The 17,918-nt window shown below is 33.5% G+C and overlaps 1 protein-coding gene across 5 annotated transcripts in view; it reads right to left on the reverse strand.

The window, feature by feature from the left end:
- Window positions 1–17,918, reverse strand: part of LOC131157640 (calcium-transporting ATPase 9, plasma membrane-type) — a 98,481-nt gene that overhangs the window by 64,884 nt on the left and 15,679 nt on the right. For 3 of the 5 annotated variants that reach the window (XM_058111943.1, XM_058111946.1, XM_058111942.1), the window contains exons 5-8: window positions 14,427–14,542; window positions 14,048–14,179; window positions 13,881–13,970; window positions 1,173–1,242 (exon numbers count right to left, since the gene is read on the reverse strand). In XM_058111943.1, coding sequence (XP_057967926.1) covers window positions 1,173–1,242; window positions 13,881–13,970; window positions 14,048–14,179; window positions 14,427–14,542 — 408 coding nt within the window. The remainder of the gene's footprint in view (window positions 1–1,172; window positions 1,243–13,880; window positions 13,971–14,047; window positions 14,180–14,426; window positions 14,543–17,918) is intronic. The other 2 variants (XM_058111945.1, XM_058111944.1) reach the window with 1 other exon arrangement.

Genomic DNA, 17,918 nt, shown 5'->3' on the forward strand with positions numbered 1-17,918 from the left:
AATATAATGTGTATATATATTCGTACTATAATATGCATTAAACATAGACGTATAATAATATGTGGACTAAACATATTAGGTTAATATAAATGAAATTCATAAATCAATTAGATATTATTTATTATATAAATCCAGATAATTTAGACATGAATAGTTAAATAAAATGTTGTTGTAAGTTTAGTTTCTCATGTAATTTCAGAACCCCTTGAAATAATTTTTGTTCCAATAAAAAAAAATAAGATAAGAGAGAAATTTCACTTTGCGTCTAAATATCACATTTGAATTCTAAGGAAATTTTATTCTAAAGTTAAATTTTTGACAAGTTTCACAAAAATTTCGATCTTGATACATTTTAGATGATTTGTTGAAATTTTGATGGAAGTTACACAAGACAGAAATCCACTACCATTTCAATTTCAAGGGTGGCAGAAAGTGGAAATTTCGATAATTTTGTGGAAATTTAAGACCATGGTTGCAGATGATAATGGGAGAGAATTGTAGGGGATCAAGGTTTGAACAGATACCAAAATGATGTAGGACACTAGCAGCAACAGAACACACAGGGATTATTGAGAGAGAGAGAGAGAGAGAGAGAGAGAGAATAGGAAGAAAGAAGCAAGGAGGAAGGAGGAGGGAAAATGGGTGAGCACTATGTGAGAGAGAGAGAGAGAGAGAGAGAGAGAGACAAGTCTGGCATCTGACACAATGTACTTGTACATCCAAAATAACAACTAAAACAAATAATTACAAAATCACCCCCAAAAATTTAAATACACTAAATAAACCTAAATTAACTGAACTTCCCAAATGAGAATTTTTTTCCAAACTAAAACAAAATTATAAAGGCTAAAGCTAACAGCTATAACTTAAAAGTCCAAAGTTCTTCATTGGTGGCCCTCCAACACATATCCCCCAACACACAAGGCCCTCACATTGCATCAAGGGATCTTGGAAGGCACAATCTACGTAGCCTAACTCCTATAATATACTAAATTTTCTCCTTGAAAAAACAAACCTCATAATAAAATCACTGATTCTGGATCCAAGATGATGGAAGATATCAAATTTGTAATCCCAAATAAACCATTAGAAGGACAAATCGGTCTAAAAAGATGCAATCTTCAACACAATCACCTTAAATAGGGAAGCAAAGATGAAAAAAAATTCAATACCTGTAACAAAAATAACAAGAATAACAGCAAAAGCGATGCTGCCCCCATCATACCATCCTTCACTTAAACCCTGCGGCAGAAGTTTGAAAGAAAGAACAGCTTAAATTCAAAGTCAAATGAAAAGAGAGAACAGCCAGATCTACAATACACCAACAATTGAAAGGCAAGTAACATGAAGATAGAAGATAAACTTATGAGAAGATAACAAAATACAGAAAGGATGACAAAATTGATCTTTCCCACACAAGCATGGCTAAAGTATTGCCAGTTGGTATTGCTGAAGGCGGATGAGTTATTTACATATTGTTATAACACTTGATATTATATAAAATGATTAAATTGCTACCTGCACATAAGCATAGGATTTTGGAACTGGTAAAAACTTTTCATGGAATTACAGCTAAATAAACTTTTAAACTCATGATTTTAGACAATAATGTTAAAGTCTAGATATATATGGTTGGCCCACAACCTAACAGCTTAAGCTTTCAGGTAGAGTGGTTGGTTAACATGGTATCACAGCCAAGATTGTCAGACAGCTCTGGGTCCTAGTCTTGTCTCCCACATTTATTGTACGGTTATTAAACATTAGATTATTCCCCGTAATAGGTTTTATTTGTCATTTTTTTATCTCTCCATGTGAAATCAGGCTGCACGTGCAGAGGGGAGTGTTAAGGCTTGACATAAAGTGTTGGCCTACAACTTCAACAGCTTAAATTTTTAGGAAGTGGCCACTTAGAAAAAACAAAGAATTACATCTACATGATTGACCAACCAAACAAGGAGCCGAATATGCCACGTGCACGGCCCATGAAATAGGAGGCATACAGCAAGAGCAGCATTAGCAGACATAAATGATTAAATTAATCGAAATTTTTTAGATTTTGTCATAATTTGTCAGGGAATTTGCAAAAGTTTATGAATAATAGGGGAAATTTTCCAAAAAAAAAAAAAAGGAACAATAATGACACATTTGACTTCTAAATTGATTATATGTATCAGCCATACATCATATCTTAAAGCCAAAGAGCCATAAATATCAGTTAAAATCTTTTTTAATGATTATTTCCCACAAAAATCGAGGTTGTGGAAAACCAAATAATTTATCACTTCAACTCATTTTCTTGGCTTTGGTTTTCAAAAAATTTATGTTTGGATTACGTTTTTTATTTCGCTTTGGCAATGAAACCAAACTGAAAGCACTATAAAGACACACATACATATATATTATACTGTATAATGGCACATATAGTTCAGTTTACATATTCTGTGCTGGATACATTTAATCTTGGGGACTGAAGTGGGAGGGGGAATGTTTAAAAGGAGGATGAGCTCCCCATCCCACCCTACCCCACCAAACACCAAACTACATTTTTTTTATATGGGATCCGACCCCCCACCCCAAAATTCACCTCTCCAAGCACAATTTAAAACATTTAGCTGGGCTTCTTTCCAGCTATTGCTGCACTCATCCTTCAGCCCATAGTTAGCCCTTTCCCTTTGGCTGAGATTTATTTGAAAAAATAATATTAATGTTACAATTTTGGTTGAAATCTCTTTTTACTAAGCATTTGGCCCATCAGCACAGATCCAAAGTTAAATGGCTGAGATCAAATAGTTAAATCATTTATTTAAAAAATCACATATATTATAAATCAGAAAAAAGCACAACCCAACCAACAAACCAAACATTAGTTTTTTTTATTTTTTCTCTACTTGGGAACTAAAACTGACGTATATTTAACAATTCCTAATTGCTGTTAAAAAAAAATTTTAAAAATAAACATATTCTGAAGCCCATATAGATTTGAGAGTTCAGTGAGTTTCACAATGTTTTGAAGTTTATTTCCACACACCTTTTATTTTAAAAGAAAAATCTTAGCATAAACTTCCTTGACACTTTTTGACAAACATTGCTCAATTATCTTCTTGTATAAGTTGTTAGGTTCACCAACAAGTTAGTGTATCTAAGTCATATGGCTATTTTGACAAAATGATTTTTTTAAACTAATGTTACACATAAATTTTTTATAATAAAAAAACTAAAATAAAGAAGTTGATATGCTAAATATGACACATGTCACTACACCAACTTCATTTTTCTCAAATACTCTAATTAACATACAACAATCTACTTCACCTTGGCTCTATTTTTCTTTCCAATTTCACAAATCTACAATGATGCCAACATAAATTGGCTAGTCATCTTTACATTACTAATGGCATTGTGGACACTTTAAAATGAAATCACATAATTGAAAACAAAAACCAATGTAACCATTGGCAATCTAAAGTTGGTTGATTTATAATACCTTTTAAACCATGCCATGACTGCTGACCATAAGTTTTGGAACATTTAAACATAAATATTAACCTATTTTCATTCATTTTATTACATCGATGTTCATTTTAAATTGTTCTTAATTTTTTGCATCGTTTATAGTTCCTATATCAGCTTTCACCCAATGCCAAGTCCATATGTAAATTTGTATCAGAACCCAGCACGAAAATCATCAACCAACATAAGGTTTGGCCAGAAAAACCTTTTTTTCTTCATTGATAGTTTTTGCGTCATTCCTATTTCAATAAATCACTAATGTTTTAAAAAATAGATGAATTAATCGGTGTCAACTGTCAAATCATAATGTCACTGGCCCCAATGTAGATCATATCAACATTACTTTTTGTATCTAAATATTTGTGTCAATAGAATAGGATTGGAAGTTTCCACCTCACATGTTATATACTAAATAGCATACCGACACAGTTAGCATGGATAATGCTCCTTTTAAAAATGTAAACTGTGATATCCATACCATTTATGTCATAGTAAATTTAATTTAATTCCATTTTATAAACTCATAGTTGTTTACATTTTCTTTTGTGATGAATGAATTTATGTTAAGCATATTGTGCATTATTACATAAAGGGGATGTTCAAATTTGTAATAACTATGAAATAAACTTAGTCATACAATGAAACTGTGGGAAAGGGTAGTTAAACAAAACGGTTAGAAACAAGGGTATCAAAAAATCAATTTGGTTTTATGCTTGCAAATCTACCACAAAAGCTATCTATCTTTTAAGAAAATTAACGAAAAAATTTAGGGAAAAGAAGAGGTACTTAGAGCAAATGTATGATAGGATAGCTAGGGAAGTTCTATGGCAGATTTCAGGAAAAAAAAAAAATGGTGTCTGCAATAGGCATATTGATATCATTAAGGATATGCACAATAGAGTAATGACTAGCGTTTGTAGTGGAGAGGTTAGGGAATTTCCAATCACAATAAATGTACATCAAGGATTTGCTTTGAGCATTTGAGCCCTTATCTTTCTGCTCTAGTGATGGATGAACTTATTAGAAGTATCCAAAATGAGGTCCCATGGTGTATGTTGTTTGCAATGATATTATCTTGATTGATGAAACTAGGGGTGGAGTAGAATCAAAGTTAGAATTATGGAAAGAAGCATTAGAATCTAGAGGTTTTAGGATAAGTAAAAATAAGACTAAATACATGAAATGTTATTCATAACAATATATGAAATGTAATTTCAATCATAGTAAGAGGAATATTGGAAAAAATATTAAACTTGATGGTAGCACTAGTAGGTTTTGATACTTTTGAGTCAATTATGCAAGATGAAGGAGAAATTAAAGATATAATACATAGATTTAGAGCAAGCTAGATAAAATGAAGAAGTACTTCAGGAGTGCTGTGCGATCATGGAATACCCTTTAAATTAAAGGGGAGTTCTGTAGGACATTTGTAAGACCAACTATGTTATATGGATAAAAATGTTGGGCAACTAAGAAACAACATATCGAAAAAGTAAAAATTGTCGAGAAAGCAGAGAGCGATGAGTGGTATAACATTAAAAGATAAATTAATGGATAAACATATTCATTGTAAGTTAGAAATAGCTTCTATAGAAGATAAAATAAAGAAGAGGCGGCATAGACAGTTCGGACATGTGCAATGTAAGCCAAATAGTGCAGTGGTGAGGAGTGAGCTAGTTATTGTGAGGGACAATAGAAGGGGTAGGGGTACACCTAAATTAACTTGGAATGAAATAGGGAGTAAGGATGTAATAGCCCTAAATTTTTTGTTGTTGTTGTTGTTATATTGTGCATTATTTAAGTGGAAATTAGTGTATACTCTTTCAAGTTAATAGATAATTTTCGTAAAATTTAATTGTTGCAGGATAGGCACGGATGAGATGAAACTAAGTGAGTACATGTTAAGTTCAAATAATACATAATTTGAGGCAAAACTATTAAAGGAAAACACAAGCACACACACACACACACACACACACACACACACACGTAAACAAGAGTTGGACACTTCTAAAGCCAAGAATGGACACTTGGTGGCGCACTTCAAAGCCACTAAGGGGGTGTTTGGCACATGGCATCTTTAAAGGCTTTTGGGAATGTTGGCATCTCATTACCACATTTGTTTGAGCGTACGAATCTACGTGATAGGAATATTCACATTCCTAAGAAAGAAAGGATTCCCATGAAATATAGGCATCCTATACCATCCTCTCCCATGGGTATGTTTAGTGGGATCCCATTCCCGTTAATATCCTACATTTTCGACCAAATTGCCTCACTACTTTGACGAACTAGACAATTATGCCCCTACTAAATAGTATTATCACACTCTATTATTACATTTAAAATAAAAAATCATTAACAAAATAAATATGAGATTATTATTTTATTACAATTATTTAATATAATAATTAATAATTAGCCACTATATTGTCCTCAATTATTCGACTAATTGATTATTTCAGAGTTAAATTTTTAAATTTATGATCGTTAAAATTTTTAGGACATGGATTTAATTGAGTACATATTTTGAGCAGGTTTATGTTTTGAAAATATAATTTTCTTTATAGATTGGTTACACAGATGTCAAGGGTATAATGGTCATTTTCTTAAAATGCATGCCAAGATTTCCATGTTGAACCAAACACTGACATGGGAATCCTGTGTACATTCCTAGGAATCTCACAAAACAAACTAAACAAAAATATTCTCATGAGGTGGGCAACTCGTTCCAGTAAAAGTACTAAAGGAAAAAAGTAGAAACTAATATGAAACTAAATCCTAATAGAGAATTACTTGCAAGTTTATTTACGTCTCAATATATTATACAGATATTATACATATATATACATATAAAAGCACATGTGTTCTCCTAGGTTTCCATAGCTGCACATTTTTTTAAGTAGTTGAGTCTATTTGTTAACGTTAGGGGTCTCATGAGGAAGATTGGTAGTTTGTTTGCTATGGCAACCTGTCAGGCATCTATTGAATTCTTATTATGCGAAATATTTGGATGTGTTGTAACAGTTCGTACTGCTTGTACTTCTAATATCGTGAAATTTGACCAAGTAGTTATTGTGACCTCCTTGGGTGAAAGACCCTAAACCTCTAGAGGGATTTTTGCTTCACGATAATTGCCCAACCTAGAAATTCTACTTTACACAGTGATTGGCCAAGCTAGAAATTAGCACTTGTTTGAGATGGACTGCTAGGGCATTTGGATGGCTCGTGATGGCAACTCTAGATAAAGGGATTACTTTAATAGGAAATATGTTCATGACAGCAGTTGCAAGCATATAAAAATCACATCTTAAAGTGATGAAGTCCTTACGAATGAGGGTAGATTAAGGATGGATTGCTCAAACTATTTCCTTAACAATAGGATTGATGGAAATCCAGATTTGATGAGCTTTCCAAAAGAACTGCTACCTTTATTGACATGTAACACACATTGGCATGAAAACACAAAGCATGTGTTTTTTTTTTGGGGGTCAAAAAAGTATGTAATAGGACTTGTTTGGCCAGTGGCAATGATGTTGCAAACAAAGTGAGTAAAGCCCTGTGCGTGCGTATCTTGTGTTTGTAACTGATGACTTTCTCTTTGGCTTATTAATTGTACTTAAAAGGATGACGTTTGCAAAACTATTTCTTTCCTACAGCCTAGTGCCTTCGTCAAATTCTGGATAGAGTCAAGGTCAATAGCGTACAATAAATAGGAATGCAACATGAACTCTACTATATAGGAAAAGAATTAAAACATAAATGCATGACGCTCCTTCAAAAAGTATATGCAGAGAGAACAATGCATCTAAACAAGCACAAGAAGCTAAACAAGGCAAAGGATAACCCACCCCCACGCCCACCTTTAATTCTTTTTCTGACTAGATCTACCTCAAAAGTGTACCATGCTTGCTAGGTAGGAATGCAATATGAACTCCACTATATGGGAAAAGAATTAAAACATAAATGCATGAAGCTCCTTCAAAAATATATGCGTAGAGAAAAAAGCATCTAGACAGGCACAACAAACTAAAGTAACAAGGCAAAGGATAACAACACCCCCCCCCCCCTCCTTTTAGTTCTTTTTCTAACTAGATCTACCTCCAAAGTTTACCATACTTGCTGGGTAGGAATGCAATTTGAACTCTACTATATGGGAAAAGAATTAAAAATCAATATATGAACTCCTTCAAAAAATACATGCATAGAGAAAAAGGAATCTAAACAAGCACAACAAACTAAGGGTCTCTTTGGTATCGTTGTTGTTATCCGTTTTTAGTTTCGGTTTCTCTACAGTGAAAAAACAAATTATAAAAACGCGTTTCTTTATTTGTCAGTTTTTTGTTTCTGTTGCCAGTTTTATGTTGTTTGCTATAAAACTGAAAACCAGATTTTATGGTTTTCAGTTGTTTTGGAAACCTATTACCAGAAATTTTAATATCCAAAAGTAGTTTTTTTTGGATTAAATTATTCATTTTATACACTTTTAAATTAAAATCAAAATTAAATGATCATAACAATTTAAATATAATTAAAAAAAAAATTTACATAAATTTCAAAAAATAATAATAAAGCCAATTACAAAATACTTTTACTATTTTTCAATTGTCATGTCCGACAAATTTTTTATTGAAAAGTAAAATTTGAAAGTAGAACAATTAAGTATAATAATTATAATAAATTTTATTTTTATTATGGAAAATTTTTTTAATGTGTATTATTTGTAATTTTAATTTAATCATATTTTTAAAATAGTATTTTATTTAAAGATGAACATGAGAATTTTTAACTAAGTTTAACTTGTATTAGTTTTATGAACGTTAACCAAATAGGTTGTTGGTTTCTAGTTTTAGTTTCTGTTTCTACTTTTTGAATTTCATTTCTGGTTTTCGCATCTCTTATTTTTTATAGTGATATCAAACGGCCCCTCAAGTAACAAGGCAAAGGACAACCCTTCCCCCCCCCCCCTTTTTTGAGCTCTTTTTCCGACTAAATCTACCTCCAAAGTTTACCACACTTCTGACCCGGCAAGCAGTGCAATCCAAATCTCTATATAGATCAGAATTTTCCATTAAATGATGGAAATACTTCAATGGCTTGCGCCCCCAACCCCCCACCCCCAAAAAAACGCAGTTAGCCAGTCATGCCTCAAATTCTGCACTATGTCCAACAAAATAATCACCAACCATAAACCTGCCTCAAGTTTGATCTCTCCCTAATCATCACAAAACCATAGACTACAGGTGTTAGGGAAATAGAAAAAGATTGAGCAATCATTTTAACCCTTGGAAACCCACCAATTACCAAGGTTTCAAGACCTCAAAAGAAGTCCATCATTGACAAAACCAGGACAAGAGCGGGGACGGCCTCCTCCTAATAATGACCCTCCTTGGAGTAATATACACCACTACAAGACTACAACCCAATTCTTAACCATGCCAAAGACATGACTGAATTCCTTTCATTACAGCCAGATCATACAGAAGTTGTTGGCCTGATATACATAGTCCCTAATTGGTTAAGCTTTTAGGATCAAGCAGTGAGTTGATATGGTATCAAAGCTTTGCTATTGTAGAGGCCCTTGTCCAGTGTCCTTGTCCCCATCAGCCTTCCGCTATCTGTTTCTATTTGTTTTTCAGCATCTATAAATTTTGTAATTAACTATTCTTTGTGTGTCCATATCCCCAGACTCCAACTGCAGTTGACTGCACGTAAGAGGGTGTTGGCTTGACATACATTACTAGCCTACCTCCTAATAGCTTTAGGCTCAAGGGGCAACTTAATAAAAACCATATTGTGCAATGCAATAAAATCAAGCTCTTAATCATAAGATGCTTCAATTAAAAAATTCATTTGTTCACTTAATTACAACAAGGTACTGCAAACAGCTCCATATGCAAGCATAAATAGTAATGAACCATTTCACACATAAAGTAGGAACACTTTTTTTTCTAGAAGGGCTAGATGTACACAATCTAACCTCCATGTTTGGAGACTAGGAAACACCAACACCTCCAGAAGCCTGAAGTGTCCGTATCCAACACAAGTCCAAGAACAACACCTGCTCAACACTCCCCGACACGTGCTGGAAATTAACATATTAGTTTTTATTTTTTGGACACACCTAGACACTTCACAACACTTCTTTACACAGCAAGGATACCTTTGGGACATTTCCTGCACCAAAGTAAGCATTCTGTTGTGCCCCCTTTAATTCGGTTAATAAAATCCAAAAAGAAAAAAAAAGTAAAAAAAAAATGAACATGGGTCAAGAGACTGAAATTCAAGAGGTTCTTTGATGTGGGAGTGGTTAGACTTTGAAGCTCTAGCGCCAATGCACCAGCCTTGTAGAGCACTGCCAAACCTCCCAGCTGAGCCATGCCTATTGCCTACCATCAGCCATGCCCTCGAGTTGTTTTTTTATTGTTGGATCAATACTCTATAATATGAATGTAGTTGATGATTCTACAAATGTAATTTGTAGAATGTTTAATTGATGATTTAGTGTAATGGTGCAATATTTCATTTTTTATCAAAATTATGCCTAAATATATATTTTTAACATCAATTAACAAGTCCCTCCCATGTTGTATCCTCATTTTTTCGGAATTTCCATATCCTCATATTAGTATCATGTTGTTTTTGTGTCTCATGCTGGCATCAATGTGCTTCCTAGTTGGAGAGACTATTTCCGTTATTTGAACCTTCAGCACTAGGCATTACATTTTTTTTTTTTTTAATATTTTAAGTAGCAGCCCATTTTCTCAATACTTAGGTGTGTGTTTGGTATTGATTCATTCACTAAAAGAAATATTTATTAAGAGAGAAGAAAAATACAATAAGGAGGCAAGAAATTTTCCAAAAGGGAAAATAAAAAATTAACATTTATATTTTTGTCATTATTTTGAAATGTTACGTAAATAATTGTGCAGGCAATACCTCTAAAAAAGAGTGTCTATTAAGAGGACAAAGTAGCAAACCACTAACACAAAACAAAACTTTTAAATTCAAGGGTGCAAGATCTAAAAGCTTTTTTATAGTTTCGAAACGTTAATGTAAAATTTTGGTGCATGACAACACCCTGCCAACAAAGTTTCTATTAAGAGAGAGAACAAGGAACATATAAGAATAGGCAGGAATAGTGTTAATTATTTGTTGGATAAAAATACCCCAATCTTTTAAAGACAAGATAAAATATTCTTTAAAAAATAAATAAAGTTAACCTAATTTTTTAATAAAAAATTGCATTTAAAGAGCTTATTTAAAGTGGGTTAAGGCTTAATCTATAAAAGAAAGATTGTTCAGTTCAAAAAGATAAAATAAGAGTAACAATATCACAAATGTCAAATAAATAAGATATATCCTGGGCAAAGAAAGAATAGGTAAGGACCGGTTTAATGGTGGAAATAATTTTATTTTCTTTTTTAATTTTTCATATATTATAGAAATGCCACTATTGACTCTATGAATCCAATCATGTTTTGATAATGACAAATCACTTGGTATTTGATCTGTGCATTGAGATTGTGAACAGGAACAATATTTAGCATGCACGGAAGGATAACAAGTCATGGAAGTCATGAAGATTAAAACATACACAACTTGGCAAAATTCATAGAACTAAAAGAGTTGAAGAATGAAGATGCAAGCAGCAAGTTCAAGATCGTCATGGGAATGGGTATTTAGAACTAATGTATTCACATATTTCATATGATTTAATTTGAGGCTCAAAATATACCCTAGACTGACCTTAGGACTCATGCATCTCATGAACATATATTTATGGACTTAGAGATATTTTAAAACCCCGGAAAATATTTTATAAAAGAGCAAAGAAAGAGAGCAAAGCAGATTTTTGAAACTAAAAAGGAAAAATCCAAAAAATGAACAGTTCAGAAGACCAAACTCCAAGTTCAGTCGTCTGAAGATTTAACATCAGAAGACCGAAGTTAAGCTCAGTCGTCTGAAGAATTTCTTCAGAAGACCGAAGATTAAATTCAATCGTCTAAAAAATTAGTGGTGAAACTCAGAACCTGGCAGAAGCACATCAGAAGACTGAACTCAGACTTCAGTCGTCTGAACCCGACACTTCAGAAGACTGAACCCTAACTTCAGTCGTCTAGCCCTGGGTCCAGGTTAACTTTTCAAAGCTCTAAGGAATTTCAGTCATCTGAGCCTTAACCCTCAGTCGTCTGAACTTACGAGAAGATTAAAAATTTTGATTTTTAATGAGAGAACATGCGAGGTATTTTTGATCCAACGGTTAAGATTCATTCTAAGGGCAAGGTTACCTATATAATCAACCTCTAAACCCTAGCGAGAAAGAGAAGAGAACGAACCTTCGGCATATGATTGAGCATATTGTATGTTTAGCACAACTTGGGAGAACACACTGCTGAAACTTTTGATTGGGATTTCAAAGCTTACACTTCAAATCTGAGCTAAGGCTACATTGATCTTCAAAATACTTTCTTGTGATTGTTGTGCAATCAATTTGGTACTGAGGTTTGGTAAATCGATCTAATTGTTAATAGTTATTCTCATAGAGTTTTTCATCTAAACTGATTTACTTGTTAATATTTATTCTCAAAGAACTTTTCATCTCAAAATCCATTATTGAATATAAGTTAAGTGATTGATCTTGAGTGTGCTTACATATAGATTGTTTTGACAAGATCACTACTTGAGAAAAGTTTTTGCCATTGGTTAAACAGTTTTGATTCAAGTGAGGTTTCATTTAAAGACTTGATATTTTCGATAGTACAAAACTACTTGATTGAATATTCTTAGTGTTCATAACTATATATATTATTGAGGGATATTTTCTAAATAATATTACATTAGGTTTTTGATCTTTGGAAATCATATCATATACATATATATATTTGCATATTACAAAGATCATATTGTTGTTGAATATTGGAACAAAGCTTATTGTTTTTATCGTTATAATATTCGAGACAAATCCTTTGATAAGTTCACATTTGATATTTATGCATTCAACAAGTTGAACTATAACCCTAACTTCTCCAAAACTTTTACTTATATCATTACTTGGGAGATTTGATAAAAAGGGAAATTGTGTGTTGAAGCATATCATTCATCTAACGATTTTATTGTTACATACATACTGAGCTTCAAGTTTCATCATATGGATATGTGTTAGGTTTCAAATTATACTCACTAGCTTTGTTAGAAGCGAATATTGAGTTGTTTTGCAGATTTGACATTATATATTGTAATCGCGGTTCGGGTTGTGGGCCGGGTGAGGAGGAAGTTGTGCCTCTTGTAAGCAGCGGATGTAAAGGAAGCTCTGTCCCGGTTAAAGGAGCAGGGATATAGTGGAATCCTTGAGTGGGTTGCTCAAGGCGAGGACGTAGGCCGGGTTGGCTGAACCTCGTAAAAATTGTGTTTGCCTTCTCTCTTCCTTTATTCCTTTTATTTTCCGCAACGCACTTAAATATCTATCTTGCATGTGTATGTTGAATAATCCCACACGCACTTAACAATTAATTGGGTGAAAAAGATTCATTGATATAATAATTTAAATCAATTTTAAATCCCTGCAATTGATTTGTTAAATATAGAAATAGGGATTAAGTGGTTAGTAATTCTAAAGGTTTTTAAAAATACCCAATTCAACCCCCCCCCCTCTCTTGGGATTACACCTGAATTAACAGCCACCTTATCTTTTAGTTTTCCAACATTTGCATAAAAAATTGGGAAAAAAAAACATTTTTCTATTGTTTTCTAAGTTCTTCATATGAATGTTGAAAAACGAAAAATCAATGGAACATTTTTAATTTCTTTGAAAATCTGGAAATGGAAAATGAAAGCTGTTGTCCATAACTAAACAGGCACTACATACAGAAATCATATTCAATATTTAATCTGAAGCTTCACTAATCACTACATATACAAGAGGACTGCACGTATCTGGCAGGTAAGCAGCATATGAAACTAAGCATTATTTCTAAGAAGTAAAAAAAAATAAAACAGATCTACAGACTACAAAGTCAAATTTGAAAGGGACTAACAACCACCCCTTTTAGAATAGCTATGCAATTTGCAACAGAAAAAATTACTAAAAATGTTAGCTACTTTTGCTACTTGCTAGATAAAAACTCATCGCATCAGTGTTTTCTTTTACAACCACACGTGAGCAGATTGCAATCTACATAACACAAGGCACAACACATGCCCATATAACACGAATAGTTCACAGTATGATCACACAACAAACAGAATTGCAACACATCAATCAAAATGCAATTTTACATGAACCCATGTCAATTTGCCACAACAGAATAAACTTATACATAAGCATCAATTGTACATAGTTGCAACACATGCCAATACAACCACCTCACCTCTGTCTTTATTCCCAATACCAATGACACTACAGCAGCTACCATTAAAATGATAAGAGTTAAATCTTGCCAAGCTTCCCAAAGGAACATCTGCAGGACAAAGCACACAAATAAATTGCTGAGATAGCAAAGATTCCTAAATGAAACCAGTACTGCAAAGGAATTACCAAGAAGCTTCGCCCTTTCTTCCTTGGATATGTATTTGATCCAAATGCATTTCTTCGTTTCAGCATATCCTTATCATCCCCATCAATTCCCGATTCAAGATTTGTCTTCAGCAAATTTGACAACCCAAAAGCCTGATAAAGGAAAGGATAACTACAATATGTAAATTCAGTATAGCAGTAATATTCTTTGCCAAATGTGTGCATACCCTAAAACCAAATGTGTGCACACACGTATGCACAACCACAAAAACCTGCCCTAAGTGGTGTTGAACCCTTTGGGCCAAGAGACAAGCCACCAGCAGGCCGGGCTACAAGCCCATGCTCAGTGACTGTATTCAGCACATTATAGAATAAGGAAACAAGGACATTATTGACTTGCCCCTCCATATTGCAGTAGAGCTGAAGTCTTATGATCCCTGGTCATTGAAGAAAGTTGTTCTAGTCCAATTCCATAATCACCGCCTGGAGTTGGAGGTACATCTGTGGCACCTATCACTAGATGAGTCAAACATAAGTCAACAATAAGAAGCAAACCAATAAGAACAAGTTGAACATTGTTCAGGAAAAGGTTCATATGACAAATTAGCAAGAAAATCTTGTGTTGCGTGCCCAACGCTTTGATGCATAGCATACAAAACAACTGCATAAATTAATTTGGTGCGACTCAAAAGAAAAATCTCAAATGTTGTTATAAAACATAGAGCTTAAGAAGAAAAACTAAAATACTAATGCCAATCTTCCTTGTTCACTTATAACAATAATTTTCAGTAAAACAAATGCTAGTCAATTATAAGCCTCTCAAAAAAATGGAGCATGTCAAAACTTGTATGACAACAATGTTAGCAAAGACTTCAACCAACTTAAAACTCTTATGCCTCTTTTAGAGTTGAACTTGAATTACAATAATGCTAGCAATGACATTAATCAATTTTAAAACTTAAATGTCAAAATTCGTATTTTGTTGAAAAGGAAAGAATTTTCCAAGAATACATGAGTTATCATGAGGAATAGAAAACCAAATGATGAAAGACAACCCTTCAACGACTTATATATTGAAATTGTTTAACAATCTAATTATATGGATAGAATAAATAATTGGGTGGGATAGTGGTCACATTCAAGGGATTAAAAATCAATTTCAATTGAACATGGTCAATCTCAAAACACAGTAAGTCTAAAAGATTAAATTTGCATTCCAATTTCAATCACAAAAACAACAGAGATTAAAAAAAAAACATGAAAAAAACTCTGGAAAAGCTAATGAAGATAATTTTTTTCTTTTTTGGGATAAAAGAAGACAATGTTATTAAAACCGAGAAACACACTCCATGATCTAGAAGACAAGGAGTCTTCCCCAGAAATTTAGAAATACAGAAAGCCTATAATATGCCAAAGAAAAACAGAAAAAACAACATGAGCGTCAATTGCAAAAGCGCTGCCCTCCAATCTCTTATGAGGTCAGACGGCAATAATCCCCAAAAAAATCCAAAAGAGTGCACCCAAAAGGAAGAGAAGAAAGTCACTCTATCCCATAATAGCCGTGAGTAGGTTGAGCAACCTTTAAAACTCCTAGCATTCCTCTCAATCCACAAGGTCCAAAGGATGGCAAAAGCAACCACACTCCAATGAGCTCTACCATTTCTACTCTTTACAAAAATCCCAAAGTCAATCAATGGCAACTCTCCCACCTTTCCCAGAGCCACCCACTCTTCCCCCACAAATTATAAAAGGGTGTTTTAAAGCTGCGATGCTACACTGCAATGCGCAAAAAGATGGGCATTCATTCATTGCTTTCACAGCACATGATGCACATGTCAAGACTAAGAGCCTTATATAGGGCCTTCCCCTGTAAAGTAAATTATGCATGCTAATCTTTTCAAAAATCACAGTCCAAACAAAAGCCCTAATCCTCCCATGCACTTTAGCCCTCCAAAAGAATGTGATTCCAAGGAAAAAAGGTTAGGGAAGGGGGATTTCAAATGGTGAGAGAGAAAGGATTTAGAAGTGAACATACCAAAAGAATCTTCCTCCCACGCTCTCTCATGGTCAAACAAAGAAAGAAGGATAGTGAGCCCATCAAACCTATCTTTCATTTTGATTCCTAAAGAAATGGAAATCCCAAGAAGAACGCCCCTCAGAAGAAATTAGAGAGCTAATGGGGGCGTTATGTAGCAATGAAAGGTTAAATAAACGAGGAACCTTCAACTCCAACGATGACTACCCCCACCTACACCTTCTCCCAGAAATGAACTTTTTTGCCGCTACCCACTGTGAACCAAATAAGAGGAAAGAGCTACCTAGCTACTGAAACAGAAATTTCTAGGACACGCATGAGAGATGATGCCACTGCCTCTAATCTTTTGATCCCACACTTGCTCTTAATCACCTCATCCGATAAGGAATCAACTTCCAAAGAGAACCTCCAAAGCCACGTGCCTATAAGGGAGATGCTTTTGGATACCACATTCGGGACTCCCAACCAAGCCCCCCTCTGACCTAGGTCTACTAACTACTTCCCAGCTAACTAGATGGTCTCTCCTTACCTCCAAGGACCCAACCAAAATAAATCTCGCATCAGCCTCTCCAGCAATTTGGCTACAATTGCAAATTACAAAAAAAAAAATAATAAATAAATAAATAATTCAACAAGAAGTGTGTTGAGTGTATAGTGCACAAAAACTGCACACTGATAGAACTATGGAAAGGGTTCATTAAGAGTGCAATTCCCTTTTTTTGTTGAATATTACAAACCAAATGTCCAAGTGACAACTATGAGATGAGTAGGGTGAAATATATACATGCTACCAATCATGAAACCATGAACAAATCTGAATACAAAGTTCATCATTAGTAAATATGTTAGTCATATATTACCATGAAATTGTTGAAAATTCTGCTTTCCATCTCCCAGAAATTGAAACAATGTCAATTTTCTTACAAACTTTCAGGTTGGATACCACAAAGCATCCAAAATTTATCAAAAGATCAACAACGTTTGTCAAAGAAATTCGACTATTGAACAAAATTTTCTTGAAATATAAATTGAGATTCAAAAGTCAAATTTCAATTTCTCTCTTAAAAAACCTTCTTCTTTTTGTTGAAAATAAAAATTATTACAAGAAGGATATGAATGACGATTTGAAGGTTTTTATGCAAAATTGACCTCAGATATTAGCTACAATATTTTATTTGACCTTTGATGTCTAAATTAGCTATATCTACACCTGACTTTTTAACTGATCCATGAACTTTATTTATATTAACTGAATATTTTTAATATGATTATTGTGTTAAAGTAATTGCATCTTATTTGCACAAACCTATTGTTGATGTATTTAATTTACAATATTTGATTTCTAAATCTTGCATTGTTATGTCTAATAGAAGTATCTTAAGTTTCTTAAAAATCCATGTTTTACTACAAATTCCCATCATTTTTCAAGATCAATATCAAAATTTCCATCAAAGTTTCTGTACCTTCTAAGCCTCAAAATTTTAGTTGGAATCGAAATTCAAAAATTCAGACTGGAGATGTTACTCACTTAAAAGATTGGATCAAGATCCCTCACAATAATACAGTACAACTGCATAAGCATTATGGCTTGAGGATTACAACCCACCTAACAGCAAATCAAATGCCTTAATGTTTTAACCTTTTCACATAATTTTTATATTAATCTTGCCTACATATATACATTAGTAACATACATACATAAGAAAGAAAAATAAAGCACAAAAAGGCCACAGTGCAGATGTACTACTGACCATATGCCCCTTTATTTAAAAAAAAGGTATAATGAATAGACAATACAAAAAGAGGTTGGAACATTGATTTGTGGGGCTTTTCCTTTGTCTCCATCTAAGAAAAATT

The sequence above is a fragment of the Malania oleifera genome, chromosome 6, assembly GCF_029873635.1.
Source record: "Malania oleifera isolate guangnan ecotype guangnan chromosome 6, ASM2987363v1, whole genome shotgun sequence".
NCBI lineage: Eukaryota > Viridiplantae > Streptophyta > Magnoliopsida > Santalales > Ximeniaceae > Malania > Malania oleifera.